Here is a 20,905-nt window from a genome sequence, read left to right as displayed (position 1 = left end):
CACTCATGCTCTTTCTCTGTGTCTCAAAAATAAACAAATGTTAGAAATTTGGTTTTAGGACCCATGTAATCAACTATTCCCTCTTGGCCTCAATTCCCAAGAAGCTCACACCCAAATTTATTAAAAAAAAAAAATTATAAACAACAACAAAATCTGGGTGTACCAGGTAGTATGGGGTGGGGCTGCTTGAAGGTTGCTTTTCCCCTAAATACTGTGCTTGGAAAAACCGTTCTCTTTACAGCTCACTTGCATCCGCCTTCCCTGTCCAGTTCCCCAGGAGTCAGTAGAAACATGTTCCTGGAACGAGGGCCCCTTGCTAAGGGCCACTGACCTTCCAGGCTTGCCTGGAACTTTCCTAGCGTCAGCACTCAAAAGTTCCACGGCCCGGAAGACCTCCTAGTTCCCAGCTGAGACGGTGTGGTGTGCGGCGTAACTGTCCCCCGAAAGGTGTCCACGTCCTTCCCGATTCCTGCAACCTGTAAATGCGTCACGTTAACCTGCAGATGGGATGTAAAGATGCCCAGACGGAGGGATTATCCTGGCTTAATCCACATGGGACCCGTGTAACCACAGGGGGACCGCGGGAGTGTCAGACTCGGAGATGTGGCCGTGGAAACCGAGAGCAGAGAGACTGGAAGACGGACCGGGAAGGGGTCATGACACAAAGACAGGAGACGACCAGGGGGCAGGTCTCCCCTAGGGGCTTCCGGGAAAAACACATCTCGATTTTAGGACTTCCAGAGTTCTAGGAGGATACATTTGTGTTGGAGGAAAAACAGAAACTCGTGGCTCTGGCCGGCTGTGGGACCCTGCTGTGCCTCCCGATCCCCCCTCCGTCGGATGGACACGTGTTAGTGCCCACTTCATGGGAGCCATTACAGGCCTGACCCTACGGAAGATACGGGAACGGTGCCCGGCACGCAGCAAGTGCTGCGTAAGTGTTAATACGAGGGGTTGGGATTTTAGTGGGTTTCCTGGTACGAAGTATGTCCCGGCAAGTTGACCGAGACCAAAGCAGCAGCAGGCATCTGAAGCGTGAACATCCTGTACCCTCCCCACACGAAGAGCCAGTCCGGTCCCCCCCGACCCCCACCCCCGGCCGGCTCCTGGCACTTGCTCGGAAGGCCCATCAGAGGCCGACCTCCTCGATCCGCAAGCGGCGTCCCTTCAGCACGCTAGGTCCGCGTGTGAGGGTCTGGGCCCAGGTTTCTCCGCCCCGGAGTTGCTGGCAGGACGTGTCAAATGAATTTTCAGAGTCATGAAATAATTCAGCCCCTGTTTTTCCCACAGCCACTTCCAGCGCTCGGGCCTTCAGGCCTCATTGGTATGCGCCCGGCACCGCAGCCGGGACACAGGCGGGATAACCATAGTGATAACCTTGGCCCCTAACCTTTGTGTGAGCGCTTCTTGTTGAAGGGCCCAAACCACTCAGCCTCTCACAATACTTACTTTATTGGCCAGTCCCGGGGCAGGCGCGCCGTGAGGCAGCTCCCCACCGGGCTGGACGGGGGAAGGGAAGGGAGGAAGCATGCACAGACTAAATCCCAGAAGACTGAAAGAATCCACACCATGGTCACATCTATGGAAATTCAGTAAATGGCAACTCTTCATTCAAAAGATCAGAGCAATAAAACTCCCCTTAACAAGAACCTGGCGATGACTTCATCGGAGTAACAGATGACATTTTACAAAGCAGTTTGGATCCTTCACCTCCTCTGACCACCCCTCACGCCCAAGCCGCCATTTTCCGGGTGAGGAGACGGTGGAGGAAAGTGGCTCCGAGTGCAAAGCTGGAAATTGAACCCCAGCCTCACCTCCCAACACAGGACATTTCCCCCTTACCAAAACACCAAAGAGAGGCGCCTGAAACGGACAGAAGGCTGCATGTGAGCTATACTGACATTCAAATAAAGAATAAGGGTAAAAAAAAAAAAAGGAAATTCACTAAATGTAGGTCAAGGACTTAACATGATTAAAAGGCTATGAGAACGTAGACTTACGTGTGAAAATGTAACACGACCAGCCCCCGTGGAAAACCTGTAGTCTCTCAGCATCGGTAACGGGGGGGGGGGGGGGGGGCGGTGTAAGAAAAGGTCAGTTCACAAGGTCTTAGGTGCAGGAATGGAGGGAGGAGAGGGAGGGGCATGGGGAGGGAGGGAGGGAAGGAGGGGGATGTGTGTATGCGCGCGCACACACAGACACACACACACACACACACACACACCTTTGACCAAATTTCAAGCTCCTGTAAACTGCTGTATGTTTGGATAGTTAAGAATCAAATGATTTCAAGGAGATGGAGACACACCGCACGTCGCACCGCCTCCAATGTGTGACTGCCAAGCACACAGACTTGCAGCAGGTACTTGCTGACTGGGCCGAACTTTTGCCGATGCAGACCCCGTCTCCTTCACAGCTCCCACAACTACCGTAACCCACCCAAATGAGGTGCGCCCTAAAATGCCACTTGAACGCACGTAGAAACAGGCACAGAGAAAATTAAAACGTGACTTCCCGTCGCCAAGTTGCTTCCCTATTTTTATGCCACCCCAAGACCATTCCAAAAAAGAGGCTAAAATAGCAATCGTATCATACCAAAGTTTATTGATACATCAAACAAAAATTTCTGTAATGAAAAAGGCAAGTTGCATTCATAAAAGATGGCATTCACAGTCATTATAGAAAGCAACGACGTGGATGTAAAAAAATTGCTTAAGTGAAAAATGTAGTATTGCAGTCCCATTTTGCAAGCTGAAAAGTGGTTTGGTTAACACTTGCATAAAATCTGCACATTTATGTACTGCATGTTATTAAAAAATTCTATCACTAAATTATCATGAATCTTGCCAATTTCGGCTTACATGTATACTGCTGCTGGTGTAGATGCTGTAGATATGGAATTGATGGTTTACATTTAGTAGGTTACACCTTCGAACGATGGATGACAGTTGTGAAAATCACAAGGACATCTTGATAGTTTAATCGTTCAAATGATGGGCACCTGGTCCTGCTATTACATTTTCCCCCTTTCTCTGTCACAAAATAAGGTGGGTAGATTGTGGTGCGATGGCCACTGGAGGGCGGCTTACTTCGAGTTGTTACATCTGCTAATCCCTGCTAGCCATCTTCTAGCTCATTAATAAAATACCTTTCACAAAGGAAAGGTGCCTCTCAAGGATCTAGGCCACGATCATTGCCATTGGGAATCTGAGCTGCAGCGTCAACGTGCAGCTGAGACAGGACCTCAAGTCCCCGAGTCCCCCTTCTTCCCGGCTGCAAGGAATGCGCCACACCACCAGTTACAGGTAGGTCCCCTACCCTGCACACTCTGATGAGGCCGCTCTCCAGTGGTTTGCGCTACGCGAGCCTCTCTCTAAATTGTGGGCCTCTCGTGTGTATTCACATTCCATACAGTACTTCTGTGAGACAGCAACAACACGGCGACAACCAGAACAAGAACGAGAACAAGAACAAAACATCAAAAGCTTTCCTGGGTCTGATTGGTTAGCTCTTTGGAATAGGCGAAGAATAGACAGACTTTGTTTTCAGCAGGTCACCTCAAACACTGGCTACCAGAACACAGCACACATATGTAAGCTGTGAAGGACATCTAACAAAAGCCTCAAAAATAATACTGCTATAGAGGAGAACAAATGAAATAATGTAAAAGGGTCATAATGATGGATGGAATGGCTTCCGATAACTGGAATTATGTCCTTCCTAGAATTTAAGAAAAATTACACCTAAACATGGAACACAATACATGGAGAAACCAAATGTGCCATATGGACCGTATAAATACACTGGTGTAGATTGAGTCCAACACTTTTTTAAAGCAAGGTACAATAGAAACACTAATAATAGCACAGGCATGCCAGAAAGACAACCAAACATGGAAACTGGTATGAAAACACTTTTTTAAAAAAGTAATCTCTATGCCCAACACGGGGCTCAAACGCACGACCCTGAGATCTAAGAGTCGCGTGCTCTACTGACTGCGCCAGCCAGGCGCTTTTGGAAACACCTTTTAAGAGCCCATTTCAACCTAGTAGTCAAATGTAGCCATTTTATCCAAAAAGATGTGTTTAGTTTTGACATCTAATAAAGATATTTCACATTTATTTTTATGTGTTAAGTGAACTCTGGAGGCAGCTAAAGCTTCCTTCTAGTCCAGGAAGTCGAGGACTTCACCAAGGTGAGCCTCACGGTTTAGAGTTAGAACATCACCTAACCGTGTTTGCTACGAGAAAACATTCAAGTTCAGAGTCATGGCTCTTCAGGCGAAATCACGGTCTTGGGACGGATCCCTCCTTCCCAAATTGGCAACTTCAAAAAAAAGTGCTGCATATATGCACAAACGCAGTCTCTTTCAAAAACTACCCACTAACAGTTGGAAAGAAGCTCTTTTTTCACTTCTCCACAAAAAGATCAAAAGACTGACGTTCAGATGGCTTTTGTTTTATGTAACTATGGTTTTGCCTATCCCACCTCAGATCCCAGTAAAACGAATATTGGAAAAAATCTGTTCTATCTTAACTCTTTTGACGGGCTACTTACGAAGTGACTGAAAATGTTTTATTTTGAAAATAATCAAGTAGCCATACATCCATGAGGTGGGGTTTAATTCAGAAGAACAAAAATAAAATCAGTAACTTTGAATTCTCACAAAAATATCCAGGATTAACATTCTTTCCACATAAGGTCTCAAGGTTATTTTTTGGCAAGGATATTCTATGAAGACAGAATTAGCATGTGGGTGAACAGAAAGGATTAACTATTCTGATGCACTGATACCATTTAGTCTTCTTGTATTTTCAAGTATTCCTTTCATGTGTTTGAAGAAAAAAATAATTTAAGATTATCATTCAGCAGGAACAAGAAATGTGATCCAAACAGCCTATTTCTTCTGCCAGGCAAAAAAAAAAAGTAATATTAGCAAAATCTATTCATTCCCATTGTAGGACTTCTACTTTATACTATTATATTTAAATCCATTCACAGAGTTCATGGGTTAAAAGAGCACCCACTTGGTAGTTATAGTAGTCTATCTAAAGCCAGAAATTGTAATTATTCTTGCTTTCAACTTTCATAGAATTTGTAACTTAGAGCTTTGGCCATCAAGGCTACTTACGATAACTGTAAATGTTTACAAGTCATTTGGTATTCTGATGGACATTTATTCTGAACCCTAGACATAAGAGAGGGGTTTAGTTTGTTGCATATTGAGTATCCTGAGATGACAACTTTTCGTAGTTGTTTCTTCATGCTTTCTTTTTTAGCTGTAACCACTGTCAATATGCTTGTAGGACAATAACATAGGCAGTTCAAGATTCGGATTCTGAAAAATTTAAAACATAGAGTTAAAAGGTTTATTTTAACAATCGCGCCATCTGTTTAGCATTTTCAAAAATAAATCAAGTAGTAAATTTTGTTATGAGAGAAAAGGGACTATCTTTGAGTGCCAAGTTTTATTCACATGCAGGGGGAGAAAAAAGAGCGACACAGTACCCGGGGTTTCATCATTGCTTCGTTTGCTGGCTGGCTAGATTCAGACTTGCTTTCTGCTTTTGGATTGCTCCAGGGCTCTCAGTCATTGTTACCAGTAGGAGCACCTAGCACAGGCAGTGCTTGGCTCAGCAAGGTCCCTCCCTCTAGCCTGGGAGCTGAAAATAGGGCCGTTTTACTGGTCTATCTCTGGCACCTAGCCCCGCGTCCACAGCACACACTCAGGCCGTGGTGAACTAATGCCCGGATTACGGGTTTTCAGGGTGTGTGAAGTTTGACAGAGGAGGTCCGAAGATGTATCTATTCAGTTTTGAAAGACTGTCGTAAGACTATTTTTCCTTTACTGAAAGAAACCAGTTTCTTCCCCATCGTGCTGAAGTTCATTTTCTTTTTTGGTAGATCACGTATCGATTCTTCTCTGTTCCCTGAACATTAGCCAATACTCTTCCGGGGACAGGGCGTGGGAGGCCAACTGATCGCAGAGTCTAAGTCAGGTATGTTGAGAGGTGTGAGCCTTAGCTCTTGGGAGGGGACCTAACTTTCACTCTCCACCCCAACCTCTTAAAACCCGACTATCGGGAGGCCTTCAGGGGCGTGCGATCTTCTTCCCACTTCGGTGCACCTTCCTGGCCATGATGGGACCAGAAGTCCTCTGCAATCCCGTCAGGTGGCGGGGTCACGGTGACCAACTCTAACCACCATCAGGTTGCCATTTGTACTGAGAACTTAGAAAAGGGGACACCTACAGTGGCTGAAGCTAATTGTCAGACTTTTTCCTTGGAGGAGAAATAATGCTACGTGAAGAGCTGTTCCTGGAGGACCTAACTACATTAAGAACACAATGATGGTTTTCAAAACAGAACACGTCCTCACTCTCTGCGCTAGGGGTTGTAGGACCAAGGGCCCTGGAGAAGCCACCAGCACAGGCAGTGTCCCCTAGCCAGCCCAGTCTCCCGAACTCGGATCGCGCTAAAGAAAGCAATCCAGGGGGATACAAAAGGAGCCGGAAGCAGTAGAGCTAAAGCGTACCATACAGCGTAGGGCAAGGCTATCTGGCACAAAAGTGTCAAAGGCTTTGAAAGCTACTGGGAAGCAGACTCGTTACTGAGGGAAGATCTAAGCAGGTGACGACTCGCTCAAAATGGGGAAGAAGATGAGGTTTGTTGGGGGCCAAGCGAGTCTGCGTCCGAAATAACAGTGCACGTGCAGACTGGGTAAACTCTAGGACACAGAAGCCCCAAAGCACGCACTCCGCTGGTTTCCTTTTTGTTCTTCATGGGGGGGTGGGGTGGGGGGGAGTGGATGGCTGACTAAGAAATGGGTCCACGAGGAGGACTCCTGAGGTCAGCTCCAAAGATGAGTCAGTCAGACAAGACGATCCTGACGATCATGGGTTTTTATGTGTGCAGGAGACAGCCCTGCCCTAAGCCGTATGGTGTTGTTTCCAAACTGATGAGCTTGGACACCTTATTCATGAATTACTCGAAATTCCTACGGGTGGAGGACAAAAGACCTCTAAAGGTCCGGGAGGACTGAGATCCCAGCAGGGAGTGGGAGGGAGGAGACACACAGAGGAGTCACCCTGATTTCCAGGACGCCTCCCATGCGCCACAGCAACTCCTCCCCACTTGGTTTTGAGGGTAAATGAGACGTTAGGCCATAACACGAATTTCCTCATTTTTGGAAAAACGAACTGCAAAGCGTTCTGTATAATTAGGCTAGCATCCCGCTGAATAGCTAGGAAAGATTTTCCCTCTACCTCTGAAAGTGGAAGCATCTAGCTTGAATAAAACTTGACATTCAAAAAAGTGATTAGGTTGGGTCATTAATTTGGGGGATCAGACACGTACGAGTACATTAAGTGTATAAATAAATACCTGCAAACACACAGACACGGCACATGGAGGTGCAAACACACTGAATTATTTTCACGTAATCCCCAAGAGAACATGCAAGGCTAAATCGACTTGATGTTATACAGATGCAATTTTGGAATATTTATTTTCAGGTTTCGGAACAATTTTTGAGAGTCAAGATTGTTAAGTCCTCATCGGTATCGATGAGCACTTTCACGTGACGGCACCACCACAAGTCACCCCTCAGAAATCTGATGTTTTTTATTATTACCCTCCAGCTCTGCAAAAGGCCTACGGTTTTATTTGGGGGCTTAACAAATTGAAAATACTGACTTGTTTCCCCATATTCCAAGGAATGCATCTTTATATTTTCGTAAAGAGTTAAGTATAAAGTTCACCACACCAACAGCAGAGAAAATTTAGAGTGATATTTTCATTGTTTTGTCTTTATAATGCTGTTAATCTGTTTCTTTAAAGCCAGCCCCGCTCGTTTACCACTAGGTACCTGTTACAATATATTAGATTCGTCTGAGAATGTTCGTAAAAGAAGAGGTCTGACTGAAGGTCTGGCGGATAATGAGTCAGATGCCCTTTTACAGCTCAGATTTGTCTGTAATAGTGAGGTAAAGATACTTAAAGCATTTGAAGACTGGTTAACCTACCTGGTGATAAAAACGCAGGAGAAAAAGAATTATTTCCTACAGACTACTCTTTTGGCCAAAATACAAAACGATTACGCTACAGCAGATGTGTAACATTTCAACGCATACACTTAAAGGCCTAAGGGAGCTTCCAACTGGAACTGAACTGTTTCCACGGCAGACGTATACAGATTAGTAGTAGGATATGGCAAACTGGGGGCTCGGAAATGACACTGGTAGTTATGCGGGTGATGAGGCAATATGGTTTGATTAGTAAACCTTACCATCCTTTTGGTGAACACCTCTGAGAGTTGGGCCGGTGCTGGGAGTATATCGAACAAAGAGAAATTTGTGCAAAACGGTCCTGTCTTCGTGAACACACTAGCTCTAGCACGCGCGGCTTCCACTGTGCGCACCAGGAATCAGTGGGGCTAGAGTTATGGTCCACGTGTTTGAAAATCACCTCCTCTCCAGTGTGACGGTTTGAGGAGGTGAACAAATGATTAAAGGAAAATGACAAAATACTCTTAAAGTATCAATAGAAGATAGAGAAATGAGCACGGAGAAGTAATTTTTTCATAGAGAGTCAGAAAATGGGGTCAAGCAAATGAGAATGCAGGCAAGTCGGTACATTAAGAAAGGAAATCACCTTATTCACTCCAAGAGAAACTGTGATTGCTGGAAGTTTGAGAAAGCATGAAGATAGTAGATGTTCCTGAGGAAGGGAGGCGTTTCGTTACCTTGTTCACAATTGCACAAAAGGGTGGAAAATTGCAGTAGAAAAAAGAGAAATGCAGAAACCAAAAAAAAAAAAAAAAAAAAAAAGTAAAAATTCTCTGAAATGTAAGACATTTAAAAAGAAACCTGGAGAATTCGAAGTCGAAATGACATGTTAGTTTTGAAGGCATTACTTTCTGAAGTAATAGTAGAGTTAGAGTTAGGAACAGTCTATTATATGTGCAAACTACGATTCCTCCGTATAACAATTTAAAGTTGTTTTGGGGGCGCCTGGGTGGCTTAGTCGGTTAAGTGTCCGACTTTCGCTTAGGTCATGGTCTCGCTGTTCGTGGGTTCGAGCCCCGCGTCGGCTCTGTGCTGACTGCCAGCTCAGAGCCCGGAGCCTGTTTTGCAGTCTGTGACTCCCTCTCTCTCTGACCCTCCCCTGCTCACGTTCTCTCTCTCTCTCTCGCTCTCTCCTAGAAATAAATAAAAAAAAATAAATAAATAAAGTTGTTTTGTTAATGGGAAGATGGACTATTCTGAATCATTTTAAAATACGCTTCTCGTTAAAATGTGGCTTATTTCTGATCATTAGCTCACTGACCTCCGTTTTTCGGAATCCACTGGTCAGAGAGCTGTGTCCAGCTGCACAGGTACAATATGAAGGGGCTGACCGCTGTTGGGCTCGGGCGCATTACAGACCTAACAAAACTAACGCAGCGGGAACACATTTGGTGAAACTACACTTCGTTCCCGTTTACTGCTGGACCAATGTTTAACTTCTCTTATTCTAACATCGTCTTTCAAAAAGAGATTTTAATTTTAAGTAATCTCTGCACCCGCCTCAGGGCTCAAATTTACAACCCTGAGAAAAGGAGTCGCATATTCTACTGACTGAGCCAGCCAGGGGCCCCTCTTCTCATGTAATTTGATTGATTTTCTCTTTTATCTTACGGAGACCTCCTTAGCCCAGTAGGCTGAAGGGCTCTGAATTTCTCCTAATTTAAAATGCCCAGAAAAAGTAAAAATCGATACCTGAAAGTTAAATCAGAAAACCTAACACGTTATATTGCTTTTCCTTCTTGTTCTCTGCCTGGAGTTATAAGCTAATTCACAGCCTTGGTTTTGGCATTGCCCAAGCAAAACCAAAGATGAGTGGCCAGCCCTGGCGGTAAGCTGCGTAATTCTGCTGATAATCAAGATGACCCGTATTAACTACTTAGTGACTAATGAAAGTAGGTCTAAAAAAAGAAACCAGCTAAAGTATCATATGCATCTACCAGCATCTAATCAACAATTAAACTCTTAAAGGCAAATACTTTGACTTGTTCATATATGTCTGAACATAGCTCTATTTTTTTCCTGTTCGTATTTTACCTGAAATAAAGTTGGTGACATGTTGGCAACATGCAAATTCCCAATGGAGAAGGCTAGAGAAATAAATATATCGTTTCTGAGGAGAAAAACTTTAAACTGTCCTGTCTTCCATTTTGTGGGCAAAAGTCCCGTAACAGGAGTCACATGACACCGAGTCCCCGCCCCCAAGTTTAATATGCAAGCCTATTTATTTATTTACTTATTTAAGATGGCAACTCTAAGCACAGTTCGGTGCACTCAAAACCTTATATCCAACCGTCAGAGATACAAGTGTTCCTATGGGGCAGAAATTTTGGGGGTTCATAGATTAGGCCGCTTTATAAAGGAGAAAGGGGGTGTGAAAGTAGAGAAGGCAGGAGAGAGCATGGAAAGAGTGTCTAAAGCAATCAAAAACCGAGAGAGCCAGCGACTGGTGGGAGGTGGAAGGAAGGCAGAGAATGAGCTAGAAGAGTATGAAATTTCCACATTCTTCCGCAGTCACCTAGAGAGCTTTGACGCAGCTCAGGCTCGCCGAGCAGTACGTCAAAGAGGCCAATGCATAAAGGTCCATCTCAACAGCCGCAATGTTGGGATTCAACTTTTTTGCCTGATCCAGTCAACAGGGCTATTACCCTTAGAAGCCATGGTGGGGTGAGGCACTGGCAGCATGGCGACAGTAATCAGCCTTTGCCCCACTGTTATTAGAAGGATGACGTGTATTCTCCCAAATTTGCAAAGTGCTTTCTCTGGGAGGTTTGCTCAGACAGCTGATGTTCTTCCTTTTCCGGTCTTCTTCTGACAGAATTCCTTACATAATAGAATATTTCTTGTTGTTTGTGCAGACATCCCATGCTGGGCATGGCCGCACTGCTAGGGCCGTTCCCATTAGCTTACAGCGTTCCAGGGTCTAAGAGGCAAGGTCAGGCCCCCCTTGACAGTGGTGCTTTACATGGGGAAACTTTCATAAATGTATGGGGGAAAGTGCTCCACCAGAAGTGGGCAGTGGTAGCTACTACTACTTGGCCAGAAAGGTCGGGAGTCAGTTCGCTGATTATATGAGACAGCCCGACAATTGTGCTTAGAGGAGACACGAATTGTTGAAACGCCAGGAACCCTAAACTTGAAATTTCCTCTGAGGTGTTGTCTCGCTGTTCCGTTGTTCCGTGCCCAGGGGCCGTTTCGTCACATCCTGTCAGCAGCGTGGAGAGGTAGCTTTGTCAACTTACAGGCTAAAGAAAAGCCTTATGGCCCTTGACGATGGGAATTTGGGCGCAAAAATTTACCACGCTGCTGAAAAGATAGTTGAGGAGTAGGTAGCTGCAACTAAGTTTTGGGTTCAAGGACTGAGGGAACCATTTTTGAAGAAAGCAGGACTCTTTCCAACGCCAACAGCTTAGCTGCTTTTTCAGGGGCCAGGGACATTTTCACCACTCGCGGCTGAGTTCCCTCCTGAAAACAGCCACCAGGACCCCCAAGGAGCACGGCACTGGCTATGGGTCCAAAGGATCCACCATGCTTACTGGCTGAAGTCAGGGGGAATCTTCCAGCTCTAGGCAGGGGACACGCACATTACCCCATTGGGGAACCTGGCAGCTATGAGGCTGGCCCAGTGCAAAAGAATCTTTTGCTGCTCTTGGAAGCCAGTGCCTTAGCAAGGGACAGGAGGCGGAGCAGGAAGTCACCCAGGATGTCAGACTGCTGGTGATTAAGATGCTCTTTCTCCTTTATCTTAAAAGTGGCCTCTGTTTCTTTGACGTGGTCAAACAGGGCCTCACGTAAACAGATGTGACTTATCTGAATAGCCAGGGCTATGTTTCAGTGGGCCTTTATGCATTCATATGCACTACTTTGCTCTTGCGCTTTCTCACAAGGGGGGACAAAAAATAAAAGAGGCAGTGCTGCTGAGTGCCCGCGACTTTTTGTCTCATCTGCAACTCTCAAAATCCCATTGGGTCTGAAAAACCACTTGGCCTTTCAGACGCTGGATGGAAAGAGAGATGTTCATCAGTAGGCGGTTCAACACATGTTCTGGTTCAATGAGGGTAGGAACCAATGAATGAATGACTGAATGAATGAAGGGGGTTCTGGAAATTTTCCTCGCTGTTCTAGCACACACCAGCATGCCAAGCCGTTAGCACAGGCACTAGAGACCCTCGGATCGTGGACATGACCCCCGGCAAACAAACTGCATGCTTTGTATCACCCTTCTGTTTAATGGCCATTAATTTTTACAAAGGTCACCTCGAGCCTGTGTCTAGGTTTTTTTTTTTTGTTTTTTTTTTAAGAAAGGGTCTAAGGAAGAGGCTAGGGGTGAGAGGTTTCAAGGCTGTGATTTCTGAGGCTTTTGTATCCTCTTTGGAGCGTGAAGTTGGGGGTGAGCCATTAGTTAGCGGGGGCTCCACGGACCAACTAAGACAAACTCTCTAATATAACAAGGCACCAAACCATTTCTTATATGACGTTTTTTATCTGGCCTGATAGAAATGGCTGCTTGGGCCATTCTGGGAAAAATCTTTTGGGGCAACCTGTTTCACCCCTGTTCCACGGATATTAAGCACACTCTGACAAGTCGATGCTTCTACTGGGAGGGTTAAAGAGTGGACTGGGCTAATGATCCTGTGTCCAGGGCCGCCCACATGGTACACAGGGGCCGGGAGTTCAGGCCGGCTCTGACCACCTAACTGTACAGTGATTGGCTCTGTATACAGAGAACTGACGTGGCTTAGGCCACAGAGAGTCCACTGCTTCTGACTGGGGCTGATACCGACTTGTGGATCATGAAGGTCGTCTTTAACGTGTCTCATCGCTGAAGATTTTCTCACTATAATCATTTTAGTTCTTACATCTACATGATGCCAGCCACTGCGTTCTATCAGATCAGCAGGCTGAAACCCAAATCGGACAAACCAGTTTTGTGGCTCAACTGGTTGGCAAATTTGATCAAGTAGGTCAGGCAGATATATCTTCGACTGTTTCCTGGCAATATTGCACTGGAGGGGCTGGGAGATCGAGCTGGTGTCAATAATGAGAGACACAGGGTTTTTGTTTGGCAAAATGAATTAGTGCTGGTGGTCAAAATGTGCCAGTTTTATTTTCCAGGCTAATCTACCCCTTTCATGTTATAGGCTTTTTTAGAAATGTTCAAAAGTTATCAGACAATGCAGGGCCAAGCAATAAGGCTGGCAGAGGGTACTAACTTCTCACTCTCACAAGAAATGTACAATTTAGGCAGCAAACCCAAAAACACACTCAAAAAATCATCTGAATTTTTACAAGTGTGTTTGGGACAGGAAGGATGCAGAAATCGCATCCAGGGAATTCTATTTGGTTCAAGTATACTGCTAGACAGACAGGGCTAGAAGCGACACAGAGATTAAGCAGCACTATAATTAAAGGAAGGGGAAAGATCTGAAAGAAGGAAATTGGGGTCATCAACTGAAAAACAAAAACAAAAACAAAAAAACCCCAACTCTGCAAACGACCCACAGGGAAATTTCTAAGGTTAAAGCTGGAATGTTGGTGTGGAAATTCCTGGTGTGATAATTCTAGCCTAAAAAAAAAACAAAACAAAACAAAAAAAAAAAACAACAACCAATTTTTCCATTTAAAATTCCATATGGAGCATGTGAGATACTCCATATGGATGGCTAAAGGTCACATAGAACACTATTAAGGAGTCTACTTACCACCTGCATTGGGTAACGGAGTATTTACTATACTTTTTATGCAGAAGAGGAAATTAAGTGATGAACCTGCAAGGAGGGGTTTAACACGCTGTAACTAAAGCAGTTCTCTACAGAAGGTTTGTAGTTCACGGCCAATATCGAAGCCCCTTCCAAAACTCAAGTTATAACATGAACTTCGTTCTTACCCTGGCACTTCTTCTTCTTACATTCTTTAAGACTATCAGGAGAATCTCAGGGAAAAGGCTGATAAATATTAGAAGAATTATGGCCAACCACGTAGATACAGAGGATAGCATTTGGGCAAACACGAAATACATTCTCTGTTGTTTGAGAAAAGGCCTAGAGTGGAAAGAAAACACAAAATGGAAAAAGAAATCAGGTCTTGTCGTTAAAACAGAGGTGTAATCGAAACTACCTTTCGTAGTTAAAGGGACCCTTCTAATTACACATATTAATAAAAATAATTTTCTTTAAGAGTATCCCCAAAAGTGCCCAACAGATTTCATTTGCTAAATGTTTGGGGGGAAAGGGATAACTAAAGGAGAGAAACGACAACGAAATGCATCTGACCTGGAAACAATGAAGGAGTCACCTGTAAAACTGCCAAGTGGAGAGGATGTATTTGCAGTAGAAAATACTTAAAGATACTCAAGAGGAATGGTTAATTTTTATGCTAAAAAGGATTTTACTTCCTCGGCTATCTTGTTCATAGAATGGACTGTGCTCTATATTCGAAAATGTAATAGACATCTTTAACCCCCTTTCCCCCAACTCTACGTAAATATAAAAGAGACTGTTGAGCTTGGCTCTCTACCGTTCTTATCCCCGAACACAGACTGAGTATCCGGGGCAGGCCAACCGGGCTGCACAGAAGAATACGGTTAATGGGACACGAAGCACGGAGAGCCTCGCCAGACGAGGTGCGGTCTGAACCAGGGGAGAAGAAGGGCAAAGTGGCCGCCCAGCACTGGGGTGCACTACACACTCTCCCCGGATTAAGAGCTCTAGGCAGATAACTGCTGGTCTCATTTATTAGATTATGCAAAGGGCTCACTGAAGATAAACTCGTTTCTCATTAAAAAAAAAAAAATCGATGTCTGTGCCCTCTTACATAACAGAATAAAATCAAGCGTGTGGCTGGCTCTAGGCCTGTGGGGACCAGAGTGTGGCAGAGGAAGTGAGCAGAACAGTGAAGTGGAGCTATTCAGGAGGTCTGGGTTCAGTTTTGTAGGGTCCCTACCATCCAGAAGAGAATCCTGCAGGGCTCTCGCTCTAATTACGAAGGGCACCCTCACTCGTTTCCTAGGCAGTTAATGGACCCTAACATGCGTCCAGCAGACAAGTGCCAGCGAGCCCCAGAGCATTCCACACAGGACCCACAATACTCGGTGATGCACAGCTCTAGAGTTTTCTTTACCTCGAGGATACCTATGGAGCTTTACAGGGGAGCAGGAAAAAGCAAAAGGTAGTATTCTTGGATTGGGTTTGGGGCTCAGAAATCCTCGTTCTCACTGCCAATCCCCAAAGAGGGGTGTGTCACGAGGCCTCAGGGTTGAGTGTGTCCAGAGGCCTCAGGGTTGAGTGTGTCCAGAGATAGTAGCTGGAGCCCGCTGAAGTCTCTCACAGTTTCTGGTCCTATCTCACTGGCTGCTTTATAATATAAATTTTATACTCAGGCAGTGGCTCAACTCAGCACTACTTAAGTACAGCACTACGAGCAACGAAATAAAAACACATTTATTAAGATTACATTTTTAGGAAGTAGCTCTAATGAGTGGAAAACAGGTGTGACAATGTCTTAATCAACTGAAGGATTTCTTTTTTTTTTAAATTTTAAATTTTTTTTTTTTTTAATTTCTGAGAGAGAGAGAAAAGACAGCGTGAGCAGGGGAGGGTCAGAGAGAGAGGGAGACACAGAATCTGAAGCAGGCTCCAGGCTCTGAGCTAGCTGTCAGCACAAAGCCCGACACGGGACTTGAATCCACGAACTGTGAGATCATGACCTGAGCCGAAGTCGGTTGCTTAACCGACTGAGCCACACAGGAGCCCCTGAAGGATTTATTTTCATCAATAAGGAATGGTCAGTGGTCAGTTAGAAACTGATTTGCCAGAAACAACTTAGTCTTATGGAAACATTGCATTAGTTTAGAAGCTGACTGTCTTCACAGATAGAATTATGGTGCTCTGGGTAGGGTTATAATCGTGTATTACATTTGACTAGCCAACTTTGATTAATTTGCGGATTAGTAAAGGAGACAGGGACTTCTGTCAGCTTCCCTGCTTCAAAAATCACCTCTTGGAGGCGCCTAATATATGTCACGATCACACNCAGAGAGAGAGGGAGACACAGACTCTGAAATAGGCTCCAGGCTCCGAGCTGGCAGTCAGCACAGAGCCCGACGCGGGGCTCGAACCCACGAACCGCGAGATCATGACCTAAGCGAAAGTCGGACACTTAACCGACTAAGCCACCCAGGTGCCCCACATATAGACTGCTTTCCAGAAAAGTCCTAGTAATTTATATTTCTAGTAGCAATACTGAGAGTGCCTCACTGCACTTTTATCTTAAGGACAATCAGAGCTGGGACTAAGCGTTTATCGATATACAAAATGTTTGTTGCCATATTACTTATATCAGACAAAAACTGTAAACAATCTATCTCATAGTAATGGTTAAAGACATATTCTTAAAATTGAAATTATATAGCCATTAAGATTATTATTATTATTTTTAATATATTTATTTCTAGGAGAGAGAGAGAGACAGCGTGAGCAGGGGAGGGTCAGAGAGAGAGGGAGACACAGACTCTGAAATAGGCTCCAGGATCTGAGCTGGCAGTCAGCACAGAGCCCGACGCGGGGCTCGAACCCACGAACCGCGAGATCGTGACCTAAGTGAAAGTCGGACGCTTAACCGACTAAGCCACCCAGGCGCCCCTCACTAGATTCTAATCTTTCTGTTTCCCAGAGTGGTTCACACAAAGCGGACTCCGAATAAACATCTAGTGAACCAAGATGAACTCCGTGAACTCGAAAGCCACACCGTTGAGTCTGCCTTTACCTCCCGCCAACAGCGAGATGGTGGGGCTAAGGCACGACACTCTGGATACTGAGTGGCCTATGTTCCACACCCTGAGCACACCTGTAGTGACAAGATTGACAGTAACAGACCAGAAAGAGACAAGAGAGTCCAAACGGGTAATAACGTATCTACTGGCCAGTGTGTCATGTAGCAACGTCACGGGCTGCGTGTTTCCACTGTAAATCACATGGAAGGTCACTGCTAGAACTTGCAGTTTCACGTCACAGAGAGATGTTCACACCTTCAAGTTGAAACGTTTGGACCGGGGCTACTAGAAGGGAGGACTTTTGAGTAACTCGTGTAGTCTGCTTACTTGCATTTGAAATCGTACCCATTAATACTGAACACCTGTCACCTTAATTGGCGCTTCAAAAGCGTTAATTAATGTTTGCATGGACAACGTACATAGACACATAACTACTTTGTTATTTCTATAATACTCACACGTGCACAGCTGCTTACCAAATAATTCCTCCCCAGAAGAATGAGAAAAATACATAAAAGGCTAAAGAACCCCAAATCACAAAGTGATTTATCCACGTCCAGAAACGGGTATCCAAGGCGAGCTGAAAAGACACAACACAAGAGATTTCGTGAAGTGTACAGGCTGCAGCAGGAGGTAAGTCCGCTACGCAATTCAAGAACTTGAACACCACAGGCTACCCATGGGAGGATCTAGTGTGGGCCAGGCGAGCGGAAGAGAGGGAAACTAAATGAAGAATGGAACCCAGACCTTCTGAAGAGCTAGGGCAAGGAAGGGCTAAGTTCTGTCCCAAGGCCCTGAGACCCTACAGCGCAGGAGTGGAGCTGGGGTCGAGCAAGTAGCTGGTGGGTGTGGGGCTGGAGATGCCTCATTACTGAAAGAGAGGCAGGCAGCGAGGTCACGGGAGTATCCAGGAGGCTGGAGCCCCACATCCCCTGGGAGTGGCGGCCAGAAGGCTGACGGCAAACGGATGAGGCCGAGCTGGCCATAGGAGAAGGATACAGAAAAGCAGTAGGAGTCAGAAGGGTCAGGTAGGAAGGGGAGACAGACTACAGGGGGGAGTCTCGATAGCTCAAACACAACCGGTGGGGGTTATTACATCCAAAGGGAACCAGGTCTACACACCCGGGGCCCTGTAAGAGCGAACCATGGGCCTGACCAGGGAGTGTGCCTTTCAATTGCGAAAGTCTTACCTATTCCATTAAATGAATAACATTTTCAGTTGCCTTAGATTTTAATCCCTGCATGTTTCTGCCAGGGCTGATTGTTTCTTCAGATTGTGGCGCCTGGGATTTTCAAATGCAATCTAAAAATGAACACTCTGGTCTGTTCTGCTTATTGAAACTTTCTGGGCCACACGGACTGACATCTGGGACATTTAATTTTTTAAAGAGATGGTAGGATATCTGTTTTGTTACTTGCTGTGACACCCTGGTCCTCAGCTCTGTTATGGTCTCTCCTTCATAGGCAGGATGGAATAACCCTGTTAATGTAGACCAGTCTTGAATTCCCACCTTTGGGCTGCTAGGAAAAAGGTCACAATAATGCCCATCCAAAGATGAGAGAGTGAGTGTCTTTTGAGGGACACATGAAAGATGCCACAGGAAGGCCAACTTTAACTACGAAGGGCACTTGCCCAAGAATACCAGCTAGTAAGTGGCTAAACTGAGATCAAATTGTAACAGTTTCTTTTGCAGCCCTAAAAGATTACTGAAATAGTAGATGAAAATGCAAGCGTAGGTTAGTTCTGTTTGGTATGGGAAATGAATCAGGAATAAAAACTTCACAGGGGAAATGATTAGAGGATCTCTGTCAAGTATGCTAGAATTCTAGTTTGGACCATTGGGCATACTGGAATTCATTGAAAGGTGCTCATTCTCGGACCCCAGGTGAGGTGTTTATTACTGGAAGGGTCATCAGAAGAATTTGATTATGGTTTCAAGGATAAGAGAGTCCCAAGTCAGAAGTGTCAAGGGTAGAATTCGGCGGAGCTATCCGAGTATACCATATGGCCGCCTGTCAATGCCAAGGACTCCTGTGTGCTACCTGCTGTACATTCTTAGACATTTCATCGCTACGATGCATGCACTTCAGTGATAAACACATTCTATAAAATTTCACCACTACTATGCTCTTCGGCACCCATTTCTTGCTCATGGACACCTATTCAATTGTCTTAAAGACCCAAATTCCTTTGAGGCCTGGTGTTTGTAAACAGATACATAATTTTAAAAACGATTCAAGTCTTTAACATGAAAACACACACACACACACTCACAGCCTGTTTATATACTACTTATAATGTCTTGAAGACAGAAGAAACAGATTTTCAACATAACTATGGTGCATGAATTTTTAAAAAATTAAATGAAACGCATAACATACTGGAAAAATGGTTCACGAATAGTCTACAAATGTCTAAACATCTAATATCATACATGTTTTAGTAACGATTCATATTTGAATGAACAACCTGTGATAAAAATAAAGAGAAGGCAAAAGAGAGAGAACAGTGGGAGATCAGAAAGGACTACAAAAATGGTATTAAATGTATTTGAATAAATAAAAAATCTAACCTTCAGAGTTACAGTGAATACTAAGACCGTAAAAACAATGGTTCCGAAAGTCCAGTTTCCATATACCTGAAAAACATTTAACGGTTACATTCACCATAAATAAATACGCAAGCCTACGTAAGAAAATAAAAAAGCAACTTTAATCTTGGGTGCAACTGCTAAGGATTTTCATATACACTGTTTAGGCAACTATCTGATCAGGCCAAAACGTTGGATTTTATTGTGACCCTAAATTTCCTTGGACAGCTACAACACACTTGTGATTGACAGGGTTTATTTCCATTACTCCACGTAGTACCAAACGGGGAATAAACTGGCATAATAAAAGGCAGGGAAAAAGAAAAACCCACCCTATTCCACTAACAGTAATGTTGATCAAAACAAGGCATTTGGATGATTCGTGTTTCTGATACGGGCTTTCTCTAGAATACAGAACTAAAGCTCTCAAGTGAGGACGAGTTTGTGGACAAATGGAGTCACATCTTAAAAACAGACTCTAAGTTTTTGGCTGTAAATATTAGAATGGTCGGCGTGTGCAGAGTAAAGAAGAGCAAATACAAATCCTTAACTACAGCAGTGAATGACACATGTGCTTACCAAATGCTGTCAAGATCTGAACTCATAACATTAAAACAGAAAATGAAATGTAAAATGCTTTTAAAAAAACAACAAGAAAGTAGAAGCACAAAGAAAGGACTCGATCAAATCATACATGGTGTGGTGTCCTGTTTAATTGCCCATAGCAGTTCTTAACGCTTCCTATGAGGCGAGCAAACAGAAGGATGGGGACATTTGCAGTAGTTAATTTGGTCTTCACGCACTCAAAATGTGTGATGATGGGGACCCAGGCGGGGCCGAAGCTCTTTAAGCACCACCCAGAGTCTGCTGAGCAAATGAAACATGTCACCAGGACCGCGGGAGAGTGCCCACCTACTCTGCGGTGAACTCTTTTTAAGAAATAGTCAGCTCTTTGTACCTTATGTGCCCAAGAAAAATAAAATGAAATGTGAACATCATGGGATCAGCTGTAAAGCTCCGGGGACCTGAGAAATCACGGAACGTGACCCCTTCCTACCGGTGGGCGCAGCTGACTTGGAAGGCTGGAGGGAGCAGCCTACAGAGATTTAGGAAGGTACTCTCCTTGACAAGGGCTGCGTGTGCCTACTCTAAAGGCCAAGATCTCTATTTCCCCAGCAGTTGATTAATCATTTTTTTGGTGATTAATCATTCTCTTAAAGTCATCTCTATGTCCCACATGGGGCTCGAACTCATGAGCTCGAGAGCCCGAGTCCCATGCTCTACTGACTGAGTCAACCAGGTGCTCCCAGTGATTAATAACTTTAAGGGATGCATATTAAACTGACTTCTGGGAGTCCAAATTAGAAGGGTTATGACCAGGGGCGCCTGGGTGGCTTAGTCGGTTGAGCGTCCGACTTTCGCTTAGGTCATGATCTCACGGTTCGTGGGTTCGAGCCCCGCGTCGGGCTCTGTGCTGACAGC

The 20,905-nt window shown here is 44.7% G+C and overlaps 1 protein-coding gene across 5 annotated transcripts in view; it reads right to left on the bottom strand.

Moving 5' to 3' along the window:
- Positions 1 to 2,582: 2,582 nt before the first annotated feature.
- Positions 2,583 to 20,905, bottom strand: part of ATP11C (ATPase phospholipid transporting 11C) — a 177,535-nt gene continuing 159,212 nt past the window's right edge. For 2 of the 5 annotated variants that reach the window (XM_039219991.1, XM_039219990.1), the window contains 5 exons: positions 19,406 to 19,471; positions 17,309 to 17,412; positions 13,950 to 14,103; positions 7,867 to 7,971; positions 5,253 to 5,338 (listed from right to left, as the gene is read on the bottom strand). In XM_039219991.1, the coding sequence (XP_039075922.1) occupies positions 7,870 to 7,971; positions 13,950 to 14,103; positions 17,309 to 17,412; positions 19,406 to 19,471 (426 nt within the window). In that variant the 3' untranslated portion in view covers positions 5,253 to 5,338; positions 7,867 to 7,869. Of the gene's footprint in view, positions 5,339 to 7,866; positions 7,972 to 13,764; positions 13,831 to 13,949; positions 14,104 to 17,308; positions 17,413 to 19,405; positions 19,472 to 20,905 lie in introns of those variants that run through there. The other 3 variants (XM_039219994.1, XM_039219995.1, XM_039219993.1) reach the window with 3 other exon arrangements.

This window comes from Hyaena hyaena, unplaced genomic scaffold, assembly GCF_003009895.1.
Source record: "Hyaena hyaena isolate Hyena2069 unplaced genomic scaffold, ASM300989v1 scaffold_853, whole genome shotgun sequence".
NCBI lineage: Eukaryota > Metazoa > Chordata > Mammalia > Carnivora > Hyaenidae > Hyaena > Hyaena hyaena.
Note: the sequence above shows the minus strand (reverse complement) of the source record. Positions and strands in the feature narration are given on the sequence as shown.